The following is a 20,621-nucleotide window of genomic DNA, read 5'->3' on the forward strand; positions in this document are numbered from 1 at the left end:
CTTTGAACAGTGCTTGCATTCCAAACTACATGGTCTTCGTGACATTGCATCAGCATTTCCATGGGTACTACCTTTTCGATACTCAATGGAAAAGTCATAGCTTTGTAGTCGCTCGATGCACCGTGCCAATTGTCCTTCCGGATTACGGAACTGCAGAAGCCATGCCAACGCTGCGTGATCTGTCCTGACACGGAATCGCTTGCCGTATAGGTATTTGTGAAAATGTTTAATGCACTCTACCAATGCCAACAGCTCTCTCCGTGTAACGCAATAGTTCCTCTCTGGTTTTCCAATCGACCGGCTGTAATATGCAACTACCTTCTCCTGTCCATCGACCAGTTGTGATAAAACGCCTCCTATAGCATATCCACTCGCATCTGTATCTAGAATAAATGTTGCTCCTGGAATCGGATATGCTAACAATGGGGCAGTGCTCCTTCAATGTTTGGAAAGCCACTTCTTGCTCCTTCTTCCATTCAAAAGCTTTATTTTTTCTTGTAAGCTCATGGAGGCTATGGGCTACGCTGGAAAAATTTGGTACGAATCGACGGTAATATGTACACAGCCCAAGGAAACTTCCCAATTCATGTAGGCTCTGTGGTTTTGGCCAATGCTTTACAGCCTCTATCTTTTCGTTCGCAGTGCAGATGCCCTCTGTCGTTACCTTGTGACCCAAATAATTTACTTCCTTTTTAAACAGCGCACACTTTTTGGGACTTAACTTCAGACCAGCGCCAGCTATTCTCTGGAAAACTTCCTCCAAGTTCTTAAGATGTTCAACAAAGTTCTTGCCCAATACGATGATGTCGTCCAGGTACACCAAGCATGTTTTCCAATGTAGTCCTTTCAATACCCGGTCCGTGAGTCTCTCAAAAGTAGCTGGTGCATTACAAAGTCCAAAAGGCATCACTGTAAATTGCCAAAGACCATCACCGACACTGAAGGCTGTTTTCTCTTTATCTTCCTCATTCACCTCAACTTGCCAGTAGCCGCTTTTCAAGTCCAGCGTGGAAAACCATTTCGTACCAGATAGCGAGTCCAGAGTGTCGTCAACTCTTGGCAATGGGTAGCTATCCTTTTTCGTTACGTCATTCAACTTCCTGTAGTCCACGCAAAACCTCATTTTTCCATCCTTATTCTTTACAAGTACTACCGGTGAGCTCCATAGACTAGCTGATGGTTCGATGACGCCGCTGTCCCTCATTTCTTGTATGATTTGACACAAAACTTCCCGCTTCGCCAGTGGAACACTACGTGAAGCTTGACGGATCGGCCTCGCATCTCCAGCGTCAATTTGATGTTTCACAACGTTGGTGCGGCCTGGTTTGGAACCATCCTGGTCAAATATGTTCTCGTACTTTAGGAGCAGTTGTTTTGCCTTACTCTGATAGGCTTCCTCTAGCCCCTGCATCCATGCCGTGATGTCATTTGCAAGATCAGTATTACTAGATGAAACGTGTTCCTGGAGCTGTTCACAGTTAATAACTACTTCAGCCACTTTCCATCTTCCCAAAATAGCTCCTTTGGTCAATTTGAGTGGTGACTTGAACTCATTGAGTACTCTTACCGGAATACGTCCATCTTGTTTGTCATAGCCAGGGTTTTTCCTACAAGTATGTTCAGTGCTGATTTGCCCACAATTTGTTTGTCCCACAATCTCCATCAACCTTTGCCCAGATGACTGCTTCGGATTTTGGTGGTATTTGCTGACTCTCTTCCACCAGCACTCGTTTACTGCTGTAGCCTCTCTCGTAGCCGAAATCAATTGGCACATCCATGTTCTTATATCGCATCGTCTTGCTTTGCATATCGATCTTGATGCCTTGGTCGATTAAGAAGTCCACTCCAATTATGATTTCATCAACAATTTCTGCCACTATAAAATTGTGTAGTGCCGTGACGTTCCCAATTGCTACTTCACATGCTACTTCTCCAATTACCTGGGTGTCCTCTCCCGTGGCTGTACGTAATCTTGCTCCAAGCAATGGTCTTATCTTCTTGTTGACTAAATCTGATCGAATGATGGAATGGGATGCACCCGTATCTACAGTCAGTAAACATTCCTTTCCATCCACATGTCCTCCGATAGTAAGATTGCTTGACCTTCTTCCAATTTGTGAGATAGAGATTATGGGCATTCAATTGAGGGAGCCAGCTGTCGCCCCTTGCTGCTGACTCGCTTTAGTTTAACGTTGGATTGGTCTTGGAGATCTGATCATCTCCTTCAGCTCTGCGTTTACGACCACCCACATTGTTGGAACTGTTAGGGTTGGTGTTGCAATAACGCGCGATGTGCCCTAGCTTTCCACACTTAAATCATTTGACTGCATCATTATTCTTCTGCTGCGTACCCTTCAATGCTTCCAAAATTGTGTCTACCCACTCTGGTGTTTCTACTTCCACCCGATGAGCCTTATATGCTGGTTTACTCAATAGGGAGGCAGTTTCCTGAGTCAATGCATGGGATACCGTTTCAGCAAATGTCAGCTTTGGGTTTGCGTATGTAGCTCGCTTCGTTTCCACGTCCCGTATGCCATTTATAAAACTCTGGATTTTTACCCTCTCGGTGTATTCCACGGGTGCGTCCGCATTTGCGAGATGAGCCAATCTTTCACCATCCGAGGCCAACTCCTGCCAAGAATTCTACTTATTTTTATTAATTTTCATAAATTTTTTTCATTGAATAACTTTAGTTTTGAAAATGTATATTTCTATCTTTACATTTACTTTGTGTTATAGTTCTTTCTTAATGAAAAAGTGAATTTTTTTAAGTAATTTTTGCATTGAATAAACACCATACCTTCTTTTATAAAAAAGCTTGATCTGCCTAGCTGGACCTCCGCATTCTTAGTTATACGAATATAAGTAAATATAGTAAGGATTAGCTTGAAATCAAATAACCAAAGTCCTTTTTAATTTCAAACTTCACAGTCCACATTTTCTTTTAGCACACTGTGGGGAGTTGTCACCTAATTTTTACAAACACTTATGCAATTGTTTTAGGATTTGTGTGGCCGGCTCTGCTTCACAATAACACTTATACTTCGCTTACTGATAGCTTGCTTAACTCAACTGATTGATAGCTTAAATTAAACTGATTTCTTTCGCCTCTACTGTCGCGCCTTTTATACTTTTTCATTTCTCGTTGCATACTTCTAGGCTTTTCCATTCCAGAACTTACTAGTTAGATATCAGCTACAAAATCACCAGCCGCAACTACGTGAGTACCCTGCAAAAATGCTCCACGTCATTTTACTAGTCATTTTACGGTCATTGTGACTTTCTGCAGCGGTTATATTCATAGTCACGTTTGCATGGGCGTGATTAACTTTTGTGACCAAATTTTCCGTTTCGTTCCTATTAATGTGATCGTGCATTCCGCTCCCACTTATAGGATGTGAGCATAGCACTGTGCTGCTCACACACGTTACAATGCTCGTCAAATGGCGGTCATTTTTCCGTCATTTCACTCTACATTTTCGAGTCATTTGACAATCAATTTTACTGCGGTTTTACCATTTATATAACCGCCATATAACATGAATTTTACCTGCAGATTTACTTTACCTGGAGCGACCATATGATTAAAATATGAACCAAAAAAATTGAATTTTCAATATTTATTATTTTCAATATTATTATATATGTACATGAAATTGGAACTTATATTAATACAGTTGATATAAAAAAGAAGTAAGTACGTTAATAATAAATAAACTCGCATTATTGGTTTTTGTTTTCCAATTGAAATCTTTTCCAAGCGAACAGAAAATAATTTTAAGCTTTAGAAAAAAATCCAATTATTTGAATCAATTTAAAACTTAAAGCTAAGTAGAAATTCAGATAAGATTTACTCTTTTTTTCAGATCGAGAATATTCAAAGGTGTCGTGGAATCCGATTGCTGTCGTAATTGAATTTGAAAGTAATAAAGTAAAGTATGAACTTAAAAATGTAGGACTAGTGATTGAGTCTTATTATTGTTCTAAATCTTATCATTCAATTCCAACAGCAATCGGATCACGACATACCTTATTATATATTTACATGAAATTGTAACTTAAATTAATAAGTTGATATAAAGAAAAGTAATTATTTTAATAACAAATAATATATCGGGCACAACCCCATAAACATCGGTAATACTCCTCAAAACCCGTACTCTCTTATATTATGTCGAAGTGGCTGGAAACACTCTCCCAAGCTTCATCTTGCACATTGGTGGTCCAATTTGAGTACTTCAAATAAAAATTAAATGATGTCCACAAATTTAGTTTGGTGTTGTTGTTGTAGCGATAAGGTTTCTCCCCTTGACCCGCTGGGGTCATTGTTATTTATAATAATTCGTGTTATTGATATTGAAATTGTTTTAGATAATAAACTCAATTCACCAAAGATGCGTAATCCATTTTTGATGAAACAAAATACCACAGAGCGATGCAGTCCTAATATGAGTCCGCGTCGCGGTAGTAGCACGTCAAATGTGTTGTTACAACATAATAATTTATCGAACAGAAATCGGGCAGTAGCTGTCCCTGCACAATCACAAGTAGACAATCAAATGAAATCACGTTTAGCCAGCAGTTCGATGCATGTTGCAACACCAGACACTGGCTCTCAATAATTGCACTATGGAAGAAAGTGTCCACAATGCAGGGCGGCAGCACAACCGCTGATAGTGCTACACAAGCTCCGAGTGATGATGCCTCCAGCATTGTCGAGCGCCAAGTCAGTTCAGCGGCAGCGACAACAACGATTGATAACAGCTCGACAGCGGCAGTTCACGATTTGGCTAAGACATGCACTATGCTGACCAGTCAGGTATATGTACGCCTAACCAAAAACATGCGGAGAATATTTTCTGCACTGGAGGCATTTGGCAAAATTTTCATGGCATCCGTGTATTCTAAAACTGTTTACTTACCGGAATATTTGATTTTTAAGTGGTACTTCTTCACTGGGTCCCTCCGCAGAATTTTTTTAATTAATTTGTAAATTTTCCCACCGCTGAGCTGATGCGCACTTGAAATCAAAATTGGAATTAGAAGAAATAAAGTCGAAGAAATAAAATGGCGCGCAACTACGGCTGACAATTTTCAAATTTCACCATCTATATGCATATAATGTGAGAAAAAGAGTGAGATAATAAATATAAAATAAATATTTCATCATGCTATTTCATTTTCTGAATTCTATGTTCCGAATTCTCACACGTACACTGGGTGTGTTTGTGACTGTCAAAAAAATCAAGTGAATGTGTGCGTTTTTGGTCACACGATTTTTGCAGGGATTTATTAAAGGGAATGCATCAAAATAGTTAAAGAAAATTGGTTCTTTTAAGAAAGAACACTTATTTGTACAAATTTGTGCTAAAATATGTACAATCTACCACAATATTCTTTATTTTAGGTCGAAAAGTATATCATCAAAGAGGATATAATAAGAGCCGTCACTCGTTATTTTTTAGGCATTTACTCGATGTAAACTGTGAGGTAGTCGCTACTTTTGTTTTATGAGGGACATTTTTGAATTGCCTTCCATTTATCTATGCGGTGTTGTCACTTTATGCAAACGTGTTTTGTGTAAACATAATTAAATAATTAATTAAATACAGTCCGAAAAATAAACACAAATACCCCATGAAAATATATAGAAGACATTTATAAACATCTCGCCCAAAAAAAAAGTAGCGACTACCTCACAGTTTACATCGAGTAAATGCCTAAAAAATAGCGAGTGACGGCTCTTATTATATTAGTTACGTTCCATTGAGACTTGAGCGAGATACGGATAGAAATTTAACATGCAAATGCAACAACAACGTTGTGATCCTGATATTTATTGGTTCAATTTCTGATCCGTATAGCAGTTCTGTTCGTTTCGTTTTCTGTAGTAGATTTTTTGACAGCTAACCACTTTTGAGTTGGTAGCACTCATGGCTCAACTATATGGTTGGTTCATCTCTACAGCAACAACATACATTTGTTCACATTGCCAAAATCAGAGTGTTGCTGTTAGACGAATAGAATGGAATGAAAAATAAAACTTGGCAGCATTTGTATGTAGTAAGAAAATGTTGTAAATTCGTTGGTTTCATTTTAAGTTTGCCATCTCATTCTGACAATCCCTACTAAAGTGAAATGAAAAAAATAAAATCAGCTGGTGAGATGAGTCAACCATATAGTTGAGCCATTGTAGCACTGAACTAAATATGTGTACATTTGTGTATACATAAAAGAATTCGCCATATTTAAAAGCAAAAACACTGAAAGAGTAAACAACTTGAAGATGATGTAAGGAATATAAATAGTTTGCTTACGTGCGAAACTATTTAAATGTTAATAATTCTATCAGTATCTTAAAATTTTGTATACGTTTCTTCTTATTTTCAACAAAACAGATGTTTTATATTAGTGCTGCCAGTTCTCATAAAGTTGATCCAGATCGTTCCAACGAGATTTGAGCCAGAGCCAGAGCTCGATAAACCAATGGAACGGCCCTATTTATCCTCTTTGATATGAATAAGAGTAGCGATAGGCTTTAAGAAAAATATCTTATTTAGCAAAATAAAGTATAGGACTCCATTTGATATTGTTATTGCAAAAACCAGAAATTTAAATAAAAACTTAACAATTTGCTCGGTTTACTTGCAGCCATCCATGAATTTGGAAACATTTAATAATGAAATGGCCAGGTTGATTTCTTTTTTAAATGGTCAAACCAATGTAATTTTGCTCGGTGATTTCAATGCCAGAATGAGTGTTTGGGGTGACACGATTGACACACCCAAAGGAAGGGCTCTACTTTCTCTTATCAATAATTCAAATCTTAGTTGTATAAATGATGTTACAAAGACTTTTTTTAGAAACTCGGACGTAATGGGTACTAGCCAGGCCAGTGTTTTAGACCTGTCATTTATTGGTTTTAGGAGTGAAGTAACATGGCAGTGCAAAAATTCGTTCGTCGGACACAGTCATCACTGTCCAATAGTAATAGATGTGAAAGAAATTTCAAAAAAGCCAATCAAGTTCATATCCAAGAAAGCTCTAGCCAAAAACATTGGAGAAATTCCAAATATTAGTAATGTGAAAGATCTGGTAGATGCTTTTAAAAATGCAAAGAAGAAGGCCACAATGGACTTAAATGACTTGCAACATACCCCAAAAGCGTGGTGGAGTAAAGATCTTGAAAGGAAATATAGACTTTTGAATGCTGCTAGAGCAAAAGCAAAGAAAACTAATAAAATTGAGGATCTTGAAAGTGCATGTGTACTTCAAGATGAATGGAAGGAAGCTGTAAAAAAAGCAAAAAGGGAAAATTTCAATTTAGCCATAGAAAATTTAAATCAAGCTCCAAACACAAAAAAAGCGTGGTGTTTCATAAATAACATGAAAAACTTTCAAAAGGTCAGTGACACTCAATGGTGTGCAGAAGACAATTCAGACTACTTGAATTTTCTGAAACAGCAGGTGATGATTCCTAACTCACCCTCTTTTGAAGAAATGTGCACTAAGCTATCAATACATCCAGAAGTTACACAATTTCCTTGTGCAATAGTAGAAAGTAAATTACAAGGCCTAATTTGTAAAAAACAAAACACAGCGGGGGGAGATGATCACATTACGTACAAAATGTTGAAGATGTTATCTTCTGACACATTTATAAATCTTGAGAAAATTCTGGAACAACATTTTAGGTCTAACATTATTTTAGATGAATGGCGCAGAATAAGAGTGGTGCCCGTTCCCAAGAGAAGTGGAAATAATGAAAATATTGAGAACTTTAGACCAATATCACTCATTTCAGTTTTAGTTAAAAGCATTAATATGTGTATAAAAGACACATTGACTACGTATTTGGAAACAAATAAATGAAATGATACCTGCAAGAAGCTTTGCCTATAGGAAAAATAAGTCAGCTCCAATGTGTCTAAATGAAAGTTTACATGTGATACAAACATTGAAAAGCAATAAGTACAAGGTATTTGTTTGTGCTTTGGATTTGTCCAATGCATATAATTGTGTTGAAATTGTAAGTCTCACCAAAACGCTTCAAGGGTTGGACGTTCATCCTAATATTTTTATGTGGATTTATAACTTTCTACACAGAAGGACGTTAATGTTAGGAGAGAGTAGAGTGCTTATAGAAAATGGTTTGCCACAGGGCAGCGTTTTATCGCCAATTTTATTTAATGTATATACAGCTCAGTTACATGAGTTGGAAGACAGCCATACTAACATTTTTCAGTTTGCTGACGATTTTTTAATTGTGTCAAATGATAAAACTGCTGCTAAGGCACTTGATAACCTAAAGAATAAAATAACAGAATTTAAAGCAAAATGTATTGAACTGTGCCTTAATATAAATTTTGAAAAGACAAGTGTAATGTACATGGCTAGGGGTTGCAAAAACTCCTTTTCATTCAACATAGGTCTAGACAGAGTAAAACAAGTCGGTCAATTACGGTTTCTTGGTAGGATTATTAATGCAAGTGGCATATTAAAGGATCAGGTTTTGAAAATCAAAAAAGACATTGTGCCAGCTTCTAATCTCATAAAAAGGCTTACCACGGTTAAAGGTGGAATTACTCCAAAAGTGGCTTTAAATACATACAAATCTTTTGTAAGGTCAAAGGCTGAATATGGATGCACAACGTGGTCAAATGCTCCATACGGGTATAATAATAAGCTCCAAGTATGCTTAAACAATAGTATTAGAAGATGTATAGGAGTACCTCCAAGTGCACCGGTACACTCAATGTTTGCTCTGGCTGGTGAGCTGCCACCCCTATTCAGGGCTGAGTGGCTCACTGCTAAGGAACTGATGAAGCAATGGTTTGTGAACTCTACCTTAAAGTTGAAAATTCAAAATGGACCGTATATAAATACAAGTTACAATGTAACATATCAAAAACATAAAACTATTTTTGATAGAATCAACACAAATGTAAGTTTTTGTAAACATCCTAATATGACAACTGTAAAATCAGACCTTACCAGATCAAAACAAAATTATTCAAAAGTTCAACTTTTAGCTACATACAATGCTGTCAAAGAGGAATTGTTAAATGATGAATTTTTCTTGATTGCAACTGATGCGTCGTGTACTGAGCACAGCGTAGGTTGTGGGGTTTATGATGTAAAGAGGAATATTTCATTGTTATTTAAGATACAAGAAAAATTAACTTCAATGACTGGTGAACTAATTGCAATCTGTGAAGCAGTAAAATATGCAATAAAAGGCAAAATGAATAAAATTGCAATTTTTTCAGATAGTCTTTCAGCACTTAATGCACTTGACACTAATGTAACAAATAATCATATTGTTGCAGACATTCATAATATATTATATACAAATAAAGAAACAATAGAAAGGATTAAAGTAATATGGGTTCCAAGTCATATTGGAATTACAGTAAATGAGAAAGCAGACATTGCAGCTAAAACGGCTGCAACGATTGGAAAAATAATTAATGCAGATCTGACGACTTATGAGGCTGAAAATAGGATTAAAAGATCGATATGGAATAAGTGGATTTTAGAATATAAAGGAATAAGCCAGACAAAAGGTAAATATTTTGCAGAAATTATGGATGAAGTAGTGAGGGTTCCGTGATTCAAAAACAAAAAATGTAACTTAGGATGCAGAGAAATTAAAATTCTAAATCGGCTTTTGTTAGGTCACACATACTGTCCTTATTATCTAAGTAAATTTAATATAGGAATTTCAGGTGTTTGCTCACAATGCAATGTAAGTGAGACTGCGGACCATATTATATTTCACTGCCCAAAATACAGCCAGAAAAGAGTCAGCTACAAAATATTCAGTAAATATGGTGAACTAAAAGACTTACTAAAAATAAAGAGTTTGTCAGAATATGAGGAACTTATTGGGTTTCTAGATGAAACTCTACTCATAGAAAACTTGTGATGCAGCTATTCTCCACAATAAAAATGTAAAAAAATTAAGCAAGGTAAAATACATTGAATTAGAATTATAAATCCGGTTAAAGGTAAATTGAATTAGTCTCAATGAAGTTTTTACACTTTTTGATTTAATGATTTAAAATTTTTTCTCAATAATTCCTCGTTTGAGGCATTTCTAAACAAGTTGAAACACTGAATTCTCTTTAAAAAAAAAAAAAAAAAAAAAAAAACGGGAAAAAGATAATAATAATATAAAATGATCTGGCAACAACACAAATAATCGCATGACAACCTGGCTGTTTAAGAAGGCTTAAACAATTGGCCGTTTCACTCCGCAACAAGGAGTATCAAAATCAAAAAAAAAAAAAAAAACGAAGGATATTTTCAGATAAACTTTATTATATACGGCCGCCTACCACACCGAAGGTCCTGGGTTCAAGTTTCGGGCAAAACAACCTTCAATATTTAGAAAACATTTTTTTTTTTTTAATTAGACAAAAGTTTTTCTAAGCTGGGTCGCTCCTTGGCAGTGATTTCGCAAACACTACGAATGTGTTTCTGCCGTCTGTTACCATGGTACTTACAACTTAAATATCAATACCATTTAAGTTTTTACTTTTGGTAAGATTAAAACTAATGCTAACAACACCTTCTCCCAAAGGATAGCAAAATATACCATAGTATTTATGTATGTGTCTTTTTATTATGGTAAGATATGATGAATGAACGTGAAATAAATTATTTACCTCAAAGTTAAACTAAGTAGATATTAAATTTTTATACCCAGCTGTACTTCTACACAGGGTATTATAACATTGATTGGATAACGGTTGGTTGTACAGGTATAAAGGATTGATTGAGCCATGTCTGTCCGTCCGTCCGTTAACACGATAACTTGAGTAAATATTGAGATCTTCACCAAATTTGGTACACGAGCTTACCTGTACCCAGAATAGATTAGTATTGAAAATGAGCTAAATGGGATGATAACCACGCCCACTTTTTATATATACAACATTTTGGAAAACACAAAAAAACTGATTATTTAGCAAATAATACTCTTCATAAAAATTTTAAAAAAAATTTAAAATGGGCGTGGCACCGCCCACTTGTGGTAAAATAAAGTTTACAAATATTAATAATCATAAATAAAAAATTGTTAAACCTATCGTAACAAAATTCGGCAGAGGTGCCTTTACCATAAGGAATGCTTTGAAAAAAAATTTACGAAATCCGTTAAGGACCACGCCCACTTTTATATTAAACATTTTTAAAAGGGTCGTAGACGAAAATAATAAGCTATATCTTAGCGAAAAAGAGCTTTGTATCAATAGAATTTTACTTTCTAAATTGAATTATAACATTAAATTGGAAAACACTAAAATTTTTGAAAATTGGTGTGGCGCCGCCCCTTTTTTGTCTAAGCAATTTTCAATGTTTCGGGAGCCGTAACTCGAAGAAAAATTTACATATCGTAACAAAATTGGGTACACATATTTTCCTTATAGCAGGAAATATTTCTAATAAAAATTTATAAGATTGGTTAAGGACCACGCCCACTTTTATATAAATGACAAAAAAAAGGGTCGTAGACGAAAATAATAAGCTATATCTTAGCGAAAAATAGTTTTGTACCAAGCGTATTTTGTGCCATTATAACAAGAAATGGGAAAAAGTTCAAATCTTGAAAAATGGGCGTGGCACTGCCCCTTTCTTACAATGCATTTCCCACGGTTTCTGGAGCCATAACTCGACGAAAAATTTGGTGCACATGTGTGCCTTTAACAGGAAATATTTTCAGTAAAAATGAACTAAATCGGTTAAATCGCCTTCTTTTATATAAAAGATTTTGTAAAAGTGCGTAGATGCAGGTAATAAGCTATTTCTAGTAAAAGTTGGAAAATTTCGTTAATAACCCTGCCTTTTTTATACCTTTTTTGTATATATGTAGTTACTTGTAAACAGTAGGGAAATCCCCATATCTGAAGGAAAACTGCATTATTACCCGCTCAAGGTCATTGGTGTTAGCCTTTGTATCCTTTTTGCTTCTCTTAAACGAAAATTAGTTCAGAATAGAACCATATGTATTATTGCGCAGCCTTGTATGTAACACTATGAAGCACACAAAACAAATAACAACAGCATTTCAACACTTAGACTTTCTTAATTGTTTTAATATACAGTTTTTACATTACTTACATCATACAAATATTTTATACTTTTTTACTTTGGAACTGAAATTCGTTGACCCAATTTCAACTTTGTGATAGCATGGGTTTAAATCAGATGCTTTTAAAACATCGTAATAAAACTTATTCAACCTTACAGATGGCCGACGTTATTACTGTTAATCGAGCCAAATTAACATCATGTTTTCATTAAGCGAAGCACTCAAGAAATATGATTGTTGTGTGTTGAAGCAGTTTTTCGTTTAGGAATATTCAAATGGATTTAGTTGAGCTCCATTTGGGTAGCCTTTGCAGATCCGCCAAGAAAGCACAGTACCCTGAAGTCCTTGATATTGTGTCTAAATTTTTTTCTATAGTAAACAGCTGAATCAATATCTTGAGCAAGATGAAAAACGGATTTGCAATAAAACCAGCAGCCTGTAAGGATATAATGCGAGAGAGTTAAGGACATGGCAAGGGTGTTTTGGAATAATTTTCAAAGAATGTATAACAAGAAATCCATAAGCAACCAAGTTATTTCCCCATCTCGAAGTTAGCCTCTAAAACACAGATATTGGCTTTCGTAATTGGATCATCATAATACATAAACTTATTTAATCTTCGAAACAAATTACAAGCGGCACTCTTGTTGTTGTTGTTGCAGTGATAAGGGCACTCGCCGAAGATTTTGGCGAGTGTTATCGATGTTGATAGTCCTTTGCCGGATATAGATCCGGTACGTTCCGGTAACAAACCATCTTGGGAACGATTCAATATGACCATGTGAAATCTTCTAGGCCATAACGCCCTCCCACCCTTTAGATCTATGAGGAACTTGGGGTCACCAGAGCCTCGGCTGTTAAAAAAACAGTATTCGCCACGGGTATGTGAGGTCCACATTTGGGTTGGAGAAGCTATATATTGCGCGCCTTGCACCAATTTAGTATTTTAGTCGCCACTTACGATAGACATACCTGCCGCGGGTATATTCTAAGCCCCCTAATGCGCTGGGGGACACAGCTGCACTAAAGACGCATGCGAATATATCCAGAACTATGTGTAGTGACTACCTAAATCGAACCCTGCCGCAATATGTGGCAACATCATAGAACAGCTGAGTTTTAGCAACTACAGCCAACGTCTAGTAATACTTTGAATTTCAACGCATATATAATTTGAGACTTTCCCTTTTAAGAGAAGACATTGTTCTTTTTAGTTTTAGTTTGAGTTTTATTTGAATTAATAAATATAGAATAATAAACATAATATTCTATAAGTGGTGACCCCGACGACAACAGAATAGTACAACCAAATATTTTACGGTCGTTGCCGAAATCGATTCAGCTGTACTGGCACATGCCAGCGACATTATTTCCTCGCCACCAATTGCAAACCAAGTGACGATGTAACAGCAGCCATGTCAGAGTTGGTGGATAGGCTAGATCGTTTATAGAAGCGAGAGGTAACGTATAAACAGCAACGGATCGGAGCGCCTCGGCAACAAGCACGACCGACCAGCTCACGCAGTGAGGACACACGGGATATAAACCGCGATATCTGTTTTCGGCAAGAACGCAACACGGTGTCGGTCACCATGCGCTTTCACTAGCGTTGCCAAATGTCCCGTATTGGCCGGGACATACCGTATTTTTCACAAATTTTAAAGTGTCCCGCCGGGAAATGCTATGTCCCGGCATTTTCACAATATCGTAATTAATAAATTATAATCTGCTACGAAACATGGCCATATTTGCGGCTTCGATTGTATTCAGCTCATTATCATATTGCATGCAACTTTGTAAAGAAGAAAAATGTATCCCTACTGTGGTTATGAAATTTGTCAATGTTTGAAATTTCGCACACCTAAATATTCATTTTGCATGGGGAAGTGTTGTGTTTTAAAATAACGTTTCTAAAATGAATCCATAGAATATTGAATTCGCATTAAACACAGTAAACGTATTAATTATTAGCCTGTTTCATAAAAATATTTGTTATAAATAAATGAGTTTAAAAAATTTAATTCTATCTTAAAATTATTTCGCAGAATGAGCAACCCAACAAATATATATGTAGGTGTTTCTTATTTATGAAATGTCCCGGAAAAATTTTAAAAATCCCGCGAATTTGGCTCAAATTTGAAGTTTGTCCCGGGAACCCGAAATAAAAATCTGGCAACCCTAGCTTTCACACCAAAGCTTTGGGAAACTAGTCAGCCCTCCGTACAAAGCGGCTATGCCGGAGGAGGATATGAACTCCAGCCGCCTTTACATTTGAGACAGAACGTCTTCAATGAAATTTCTCATCGACACGGGTGCCGAAGTTTCGGTTAACCAAACGTCACGGTGAGAGTATGCAACCAAACGCAATGAAACTGGTTGCTGCGAACAATACTACAATTAATACATTCGGCAAACGACAGATAACGTGAGATCTCGGCCCACGACGGCCATTTAAATGGTGTTTCATAATCGCCGACATTGCGCATCCTATAATAGGTGCGGATTTCCTAAGACACTACGACGTGTTGGTGGATTTAAAAAACAAAGCAAAGAATCGATAACGCATACGCAAACGCAATTGCAAACACAAACCAAGGAATTATTTCCAAACAACCAACATAATTTTTTACGAGAACTACGACGGCATTTCGAGACCGTTCGACCAATACAAACGTCACCGCATGGTAAACCTGCGGTATTTGTTCCCAAGGATCTGCGCTTTTGTAGCCATGTTTTTCTACGCGACGATACAATTAAAAAGCCGTTGAAAGTACCTTACGACGGGCCATATCTGGTTGTTAACAACCACCCCAAGTCATACACGATAATGATTTGAGGTGAATTAGCAGCAATAACATAAGCCACAATTATTGATGCCAGCACATCGCCGGATTTTATGGAAATGGGGTGGTGTAGTGACTACCCAAATCGAACCCTGCCGCAATATGTGGCAACATCATAGAACAGCTGAGTTATAGCAACTACAGCCAACGTCTAGTAATACTTTGAATTTCAACGCATATATAATTTGGGACTTTCCCTTTTAAGAGAAGACATTGATCTTTTTAGTTTGAGTTTTATTTGAATTAATAAATATAGAATAATAAACATAATATCCTATATATGTATATAGCCAGATCCGCCCAGATTTGTTTGTATAGCTTTTTTAATTTATTCCTTTTAATTTTTACTATCCCTAATAATATTAAAAACATACATACATAATTCAAATAATTTATAATTTCAAAAATTAAATGAACTTACAAGGATGGGTTTAATTTTTAAAATCGGAGCCCATATCTATGTTTCAAAGGCTACGTGCGAAAAACGGGGAAATAACTTTTTTGCTTATGTATTATTCTCTTGTTGTGCAGTCATAAATAATTACTTACCATCCCATAAAGCCGATTAGAATGAGAACATATTTGTAAAGCGTTTCTCTTGCCATCTTTTTAAAACCGCTAAAGAAAACGAACTGTCTCGGCAAAAAGTGCCGTGTTTTATAGAGCTATGAAGATGTGTAAGGCATATGAGTCTTAAGTTATGCCAACGAACTATTGAACAAAATCGAATTATGAGTTTCGTGAGTTTCGGCAGATATGAAAAGTTCAAGAGATTCCTTTGTCGGATGAATATTAATCACAGGTTTACATCGGAGACAACAATGGTCAGCATAATGGTTTTTATAAAAGTAACTCGAGCCGAGCTTCCCAAATGAGGTAGTTATGCCATAGAAAATATGTTGAGTTCTTTTATCTAACAAATTCAATTTATTTTATACATAGAAATATAGAGAACGAAAAATGGTGCTAAAGCAGAAACCGATTTGTCTCCAAACCAAACTTATCAAGATATATCTTTCATTTGATGCAAATATTACTTTTATCTATTATAGTATGCTCCATTATATATATTTTTTAAATCTGCATTTTGCCACGTATGATAATAAGTATTAGACATTCTTGTTTCCGACGTTCCAACGTTATTTAAATCTGCCGTAAGCCATGGATTATTGTATATTAGAGACTCCATCGGTACAATATTTGCTATAGCTGGCCGTGTTTGATGAGATATTGTAGTCTCAGCTGCAGCAATGTTTTTTAAATTTGCAATTAGGCATTGATTATTGGCCATTTTAGAATCCACTGTACCAACATCTATTAAATTTGCAGTTGTCTGTATATGATTGAGCGATGTAGTCTCCGCGGCAACAACATTTTTCAAATCTACAATTTGTCCTGGGTTATTGGGTATATTGATCTCATTTACTGCAAAATTTTTGAAATCTGAAATTAACCATGGATTATTAGGCATATCAGTCGGCACAGCACAAATATTTGCAAAATCTGCAGTGGACTGTGCGTGATTTTGACTTTTAGTCTTTGTTCTTGCTCGTGCATTTTTAGGTTTCTTTGTGTTCTCGTTATCAATGTTGTTCGCATCTTTAGGTACTTTTGGTTTTTTTTGCAATCCACTATTTTTTAAGCGGCATAGATTACGTTTCATCTTTTTAAATTCTACTAAATGTGCAAAGTGCTTTTCATTACGCAACTCTTCTTCAAAAACATCACGCGCAGTACATCCCTCCTTGAGGACCGCATTCTTACAGGCATTTTTAATTTTGTGACTTATAAGCATTTTATCCTTGAGCTCCTGTTGAGTGGGATGATTATGCGCATGAACGTCATTTAATTTTCTACATCTCTCATATTTATCAATGAAAACACTCATGCCACAGTTTTTGCTATAACATACATATCTCGTTCCCTTATTGTATTTATTGTGTTGCCTATAAATTTGTTTTTCTTCCTTAGTATATACCAATTTACTACTCGAGCGAAATCCATTTATATATTCGAATTCGAAAAATTCCGATTTTTTAGGTTCACTTTTCGCAAGTCTATGCTTTGGCATTAACGCCTCCAAATCGGTATTTTCTGTAGGTTCTGTTGGCAATGGCTCTTTTGGCAAGGAATTCCTCTTTATACGACTGAGATTAGCACGCATTTTTTCATATTCGACTAAGTGTATTGAGTGCTTTTCATCTCGCAAAGCCTCATCAAATATTACGCGCGTGTTACATGATTTTATAGAGGGGTCTTTAAAGGCATTTTTAATCTTCTGGCTGATATACATTTTATCCTTGAGTATCTCCTGCGTAGGATGGGTATGCAAATGGGCGTCGTGTATTTTACGGCATCTCTCCTGCTCATCAATGAAAATACTGATATTACAATATTTGCTATAGCATACATATCTTGTTCCATTATTGTAATTATTATGTCTTTTATATATTTGCTTCTCATCCTTTGTATATACCAACATGCTACTTGAGCGAAATCCACTTATATATTCGAATTCAAGCAGTTCCTTGGGCTCAATATCGGAACGTTTACGTTTTTTTACCACACTCTCCTCATTCATATGATTTAAAACTTCAGGTGGTGGTAAACTATTCGTATGCAATATTTGCTGAGAGTCCAAATCACTCATGTCTGCGGGTTGCAATAAATTTTGCTCTGATTTTATATCTTTTAAATCTTCATATGGCGCTGAGTTTTTTTGAACTGCCCTTTTCTGTATTCGATAAAGGTTGCGTCGCATTTTTTCGAATTGTACTAAATAAGCTGCATTCTCTTCATTTCGACACTCCTTTTCAAAGATATCTCGTGTAGAACATCTCTTCAGCGATGCATTTTTACATGCGTTTTTAATTTTTTGGCTGATTTGCATTTTGGTCTTGAGCTGCTCCTGAGTTGGATGCTTATGCACATGATAAGCGTGTAATTTCCTGCATCGTTCTTGCTCATCAATGAAAACACTCAGGACACAGTTTTTACTATAACACTGATATCGCACTCCATTGTTGTAATAATTCTTTTTCATATAAATTTGTTTCTCATCTTTGGTATACACCAATCTGCTGTTCGAACGAAATCCATTTATATATTCAAATTCGAAAAATTGGTTATTCAGATCGTATTCAGTTAGCTCGTACTTCGTTACTGTAATATCGTCTTCATACATATTTTCTGAATTTTGATTTGGGTTGTTAGTAGGTATTAACGCACACTTCGAATCTACATTTTGTAAATCTCCAGTTGATAATGGATCTTTTGGCTCTGAACAAAGATTTATTTGCTCGAATTCAAACAATTTAATATCTTTCTCAGAGTCATTTTCAGATAACTTATAATTTGTTGATGTACTGCTCTCCGAATACATATTTTGTACATCTTCGAGTGGGGTAACATTTTCAGACATTAATGTCTCTTCGAAATCAATATTATGCCAATTACCAGATGGCCACGGATTATTATACATGCTACTCTCCTCAGAGTTATAATTTTCGAGGTCTTTGTTACCATCCTCAGAATAAATACTATCTAAATCTTCTGGTGGCGTTTCAGTCGGTGACGATGCTGCCTGTTCCGCATCCATTTTGTCCATATCTCCACATTGTAATAAATTTGGTTCCACTATGATCTCCTCCGAACCAGCAGATTCATCGAATGTCGATTGATTTGCTTGAAGTATGTTATTTTTTATGCGGCATAAATTACGTTTATTCTTATTGTATTCGTTTGAATAAGTGGCATAATTTTCATTTCGACACGCCTCAACAAAAAAATCTGGCGTAGAGCATCCTTTTAGTGCTGCTGCCTTACATTCGTTTTTAATTTTTTGCTTGATAAGCATTTTGTCTCTGAGCACCTCCTGCGTTGATGGATGATTATGCACCTGCAAATTTGTTTTCCTGCATCTTCCTTGCTGATCATTGAAAATACTAATACTACAGTTTTTGTTATAGCACCCATACCTGCTGCCGCTATTGTTATTATACTGTTTCTTGTAAATTTGTTTTTCGTCCTTAGTGTATACCAGCATACTATTCGACCGAAATCCATTGATATACTCGAAATCAAGCAATTCCATAATTTTCATATCCTGCTCAGATGAACTTTGCTTTGTCGTCATACTCTGCTGCGTATTCATACTTTTCGCCTTTTCCACAGTTTGTTCTGAAATGAGCTCGGGTGCATCCATCTTCCCATTCAACACATCATGTGGTGGTGTTGCATCTGACGACAGTTTTTGTTTCTTTATTCGTTGTAGGTTGCGACGAATCTTTTCGTATTGAACTAAATCGGCATAGTTCCCATCCTTTCGGCATTCCTCCTCAAAAATACGCCGTGTAGAGCATCCTTTAATCGCTGCGTCTTTACAAGCGTTTTTGATCTTTTGGTTGATTTGCATTTTGTTCTTGAGCAGCTCTTGGTTGGGATGATTGTGCGTATGATTTTCGTGTAGTTTTCTACATCTTTCCTGATCATCAATGAAAACGCTCATATCACAATTTTTGTCATAACACTCATATCTTGTTCCTTTGTTATAATTATTCTTTTTCTTGTAGATGTGTTTTTCGTCTGTGGTGTACACCAACCTACTATTCGACCGAAACCCATTTATATACTCGAATTCAAAAAATTCCATATTGAACAAAAATATAAACAATTTCAACAAATTTTAGTTTTTTGGCATAGCTCTTCTTTTTTATTTGTTTACATTCACTGTGATATGGAAAAGTTATTCACAATGCAAGCAAACGATAACAACACAGCAGGCATTTACGGGATGAATTAGCGCCGTATTATGTTTTACGATCAGTGGATGTAAGGCATTTTCACTCAAACGTTAACTATGTAGCTGTCAAACTATTTTTTAAAAATTTATACTAGGTTATGGATCCGCGAGTACTCTTTAATCGCTAGTTCACATACATCAATTATCTAATCCACTTTTTATGGGCTATTGTGATCTAAAATATGAGTTTCGATTACGGATAGTAAAACGTTATGCTGGAGTCATTGGTGCCGTATGTCGTATCGCTGTATCCGTATCCCTAACGTAATCAGCTGTTTATCGTTACGACGGTAAACCAAAACCTAATTGGTTGGCTACGGTACGGTTACGACCTTGGCGGCACCAATAATCGATTGCATTGATTCTCATAAGGTTGGTCGAATCAGCTGTTAAAAGGTTACCGATACGGTTACCGATAAAGCACCAATGTCTCCAGCTTAAAGCTTAAAGCTGGAGACATTGGTGCTTTATCGGTAACCGTATCGGTAACCTTTTAACAGCTGATTCGACCAACCTTATGAGAATCAATGCAATCGATTATTGGTGAGAATCAATGCAATCGATTATTAGATGTTGCATTTGGAAATATAATGGAACTTCAGACTTGGCAATTGAAGCTTATTTCGCCTTGCCCATTCACATACAAAATTTCGCGAAGCATTGTTGTAAACATTTTTACTTTGGAACAAAAAGACTTGCTAACATATTTTGTCACCTTATACTTAATTTGCTATGTCTGCTTTGCCGGTTCCCAAATAAACGAAATCCTTCATAGTTGTAACGTACACCTAGTGTGGATCCGCCCCTTTGCGCAATCAAGGTGGATTGCCCACAGCTAGCTCAGTGTGCGGGGTCGGGGCCCTTAACCCTTGTCCACCTTAAT

General features: G+C 36.2%; 2 protein-coding genes and 1 long non-coding RNA gene across 5 annotated transcripts in view; all 3 read right to left on the minus strand.

Moving 5' to 3' along the window:
• LOC137251101 (uncharacterized) overlaps nucleotides 1–3,072 on the minus strand; it is a 641,551-nt gene extending 638,479 nt beyond the window's left edge. Inside the window, exon 1 of the mRNA XM_067785126.1 lies at nucleotides 2,801–3,072. The gene's annotated coding sequence lies outside the window, so the exon portion shown is untranslated. The remainder of the gene's footprint in view (nucleotides 1–2,800) is intronic.
• Nucleotides 3,073–3,619: 547 nt separating this feature from the next.
• On the minus strand, nucleotides 3,620–5,288 carry LOC137249238 (uncharacterized). Its single transcript, XR_010952300.1, has 3 exons — nucleotides 5,216–5,288; nucleotides 4,923–5,108; nucleotides 3,620–4,864 (listed from the first exon to the last, which is right to left on the minus strand). It is a non-coding gene; the product is annotated as an uncharacterized lncRNA (long non-coding RNA).
• Nucleotides 5,289–10,647: 5,359 nt separating this feature from the next.
• Nucleotides 10,648–19,644, minus strand: LOC137251102 (uncharacterized). Of its 3 annotated transcripts, XM_067785138.1 has the most exons (4): nucleotides 15,487–19,644; nucleotides 12,124–12,530; nucleotides 11,857–12,036; nucleotides 10,648–10,865 (listed from the first exon to the last, which is right to left on the minus strand). In XM_067785138.1, exon 1 carries the CDS (start codon nucleotides 19,586–19,588, stop codon nucleotides 15,977–15,979), a length of 3,612 nt encoding a protein of 1,203 aa, XP_067641239.1. In that variant the 5' UTR covers nucleotides 19,589–19,644; the 3' UTR covers nucleotides 10,648–10,865; nucleotides 11,857–12,036; nucleotides 12,124–12,530; nucleotides 15,487–15,976. The 3 variants fall into 3 exon arrangements, with proteins under 3 accessions (XP_067641239.1, XP_067641241.1, XP_067641242.1); XM_067785140.1 differs by lacking the exon at nucleotides 10,648–10,865 and having other exon boundaries at nucleotides 11,522–12,036; XM_067785141.1 differs by lacking the exons at nucleotides 10,648–10,865; nucleotides 11,857–12,036 and having other exon boundaries at nucleotides 12,078–12,530.
• Between the last annotated feature and the right edge of the window lie 977 nt (nucleotides 19,645–20,621).

Source organism: Eurosta solidaginis, chromosome 4 (assembly GCF_040869045.1).
Source record: "Eurosta solidaginis isolate ZX-2024a chromosome 4, ASM4086904v1, whole genome shotgun sequence".
In the NCBI taxonomy this organism is placed as follows: Eukaryota; Metazoa; Arthropoda; class Insecta; order Diptera; family Tephritidae; genus Eurosta; species Eurosta solidaginis.

Bases quoted from the DNA above. Each gene is read 5' to 3' on its own strand.
- LOC137251102 (XM_067785138.1), bottom strand. From the start codon at position 19,588: ATGGAATTTTTTGAATTCGAGTATATAAATGGGTTTCGGTCGAATAGT.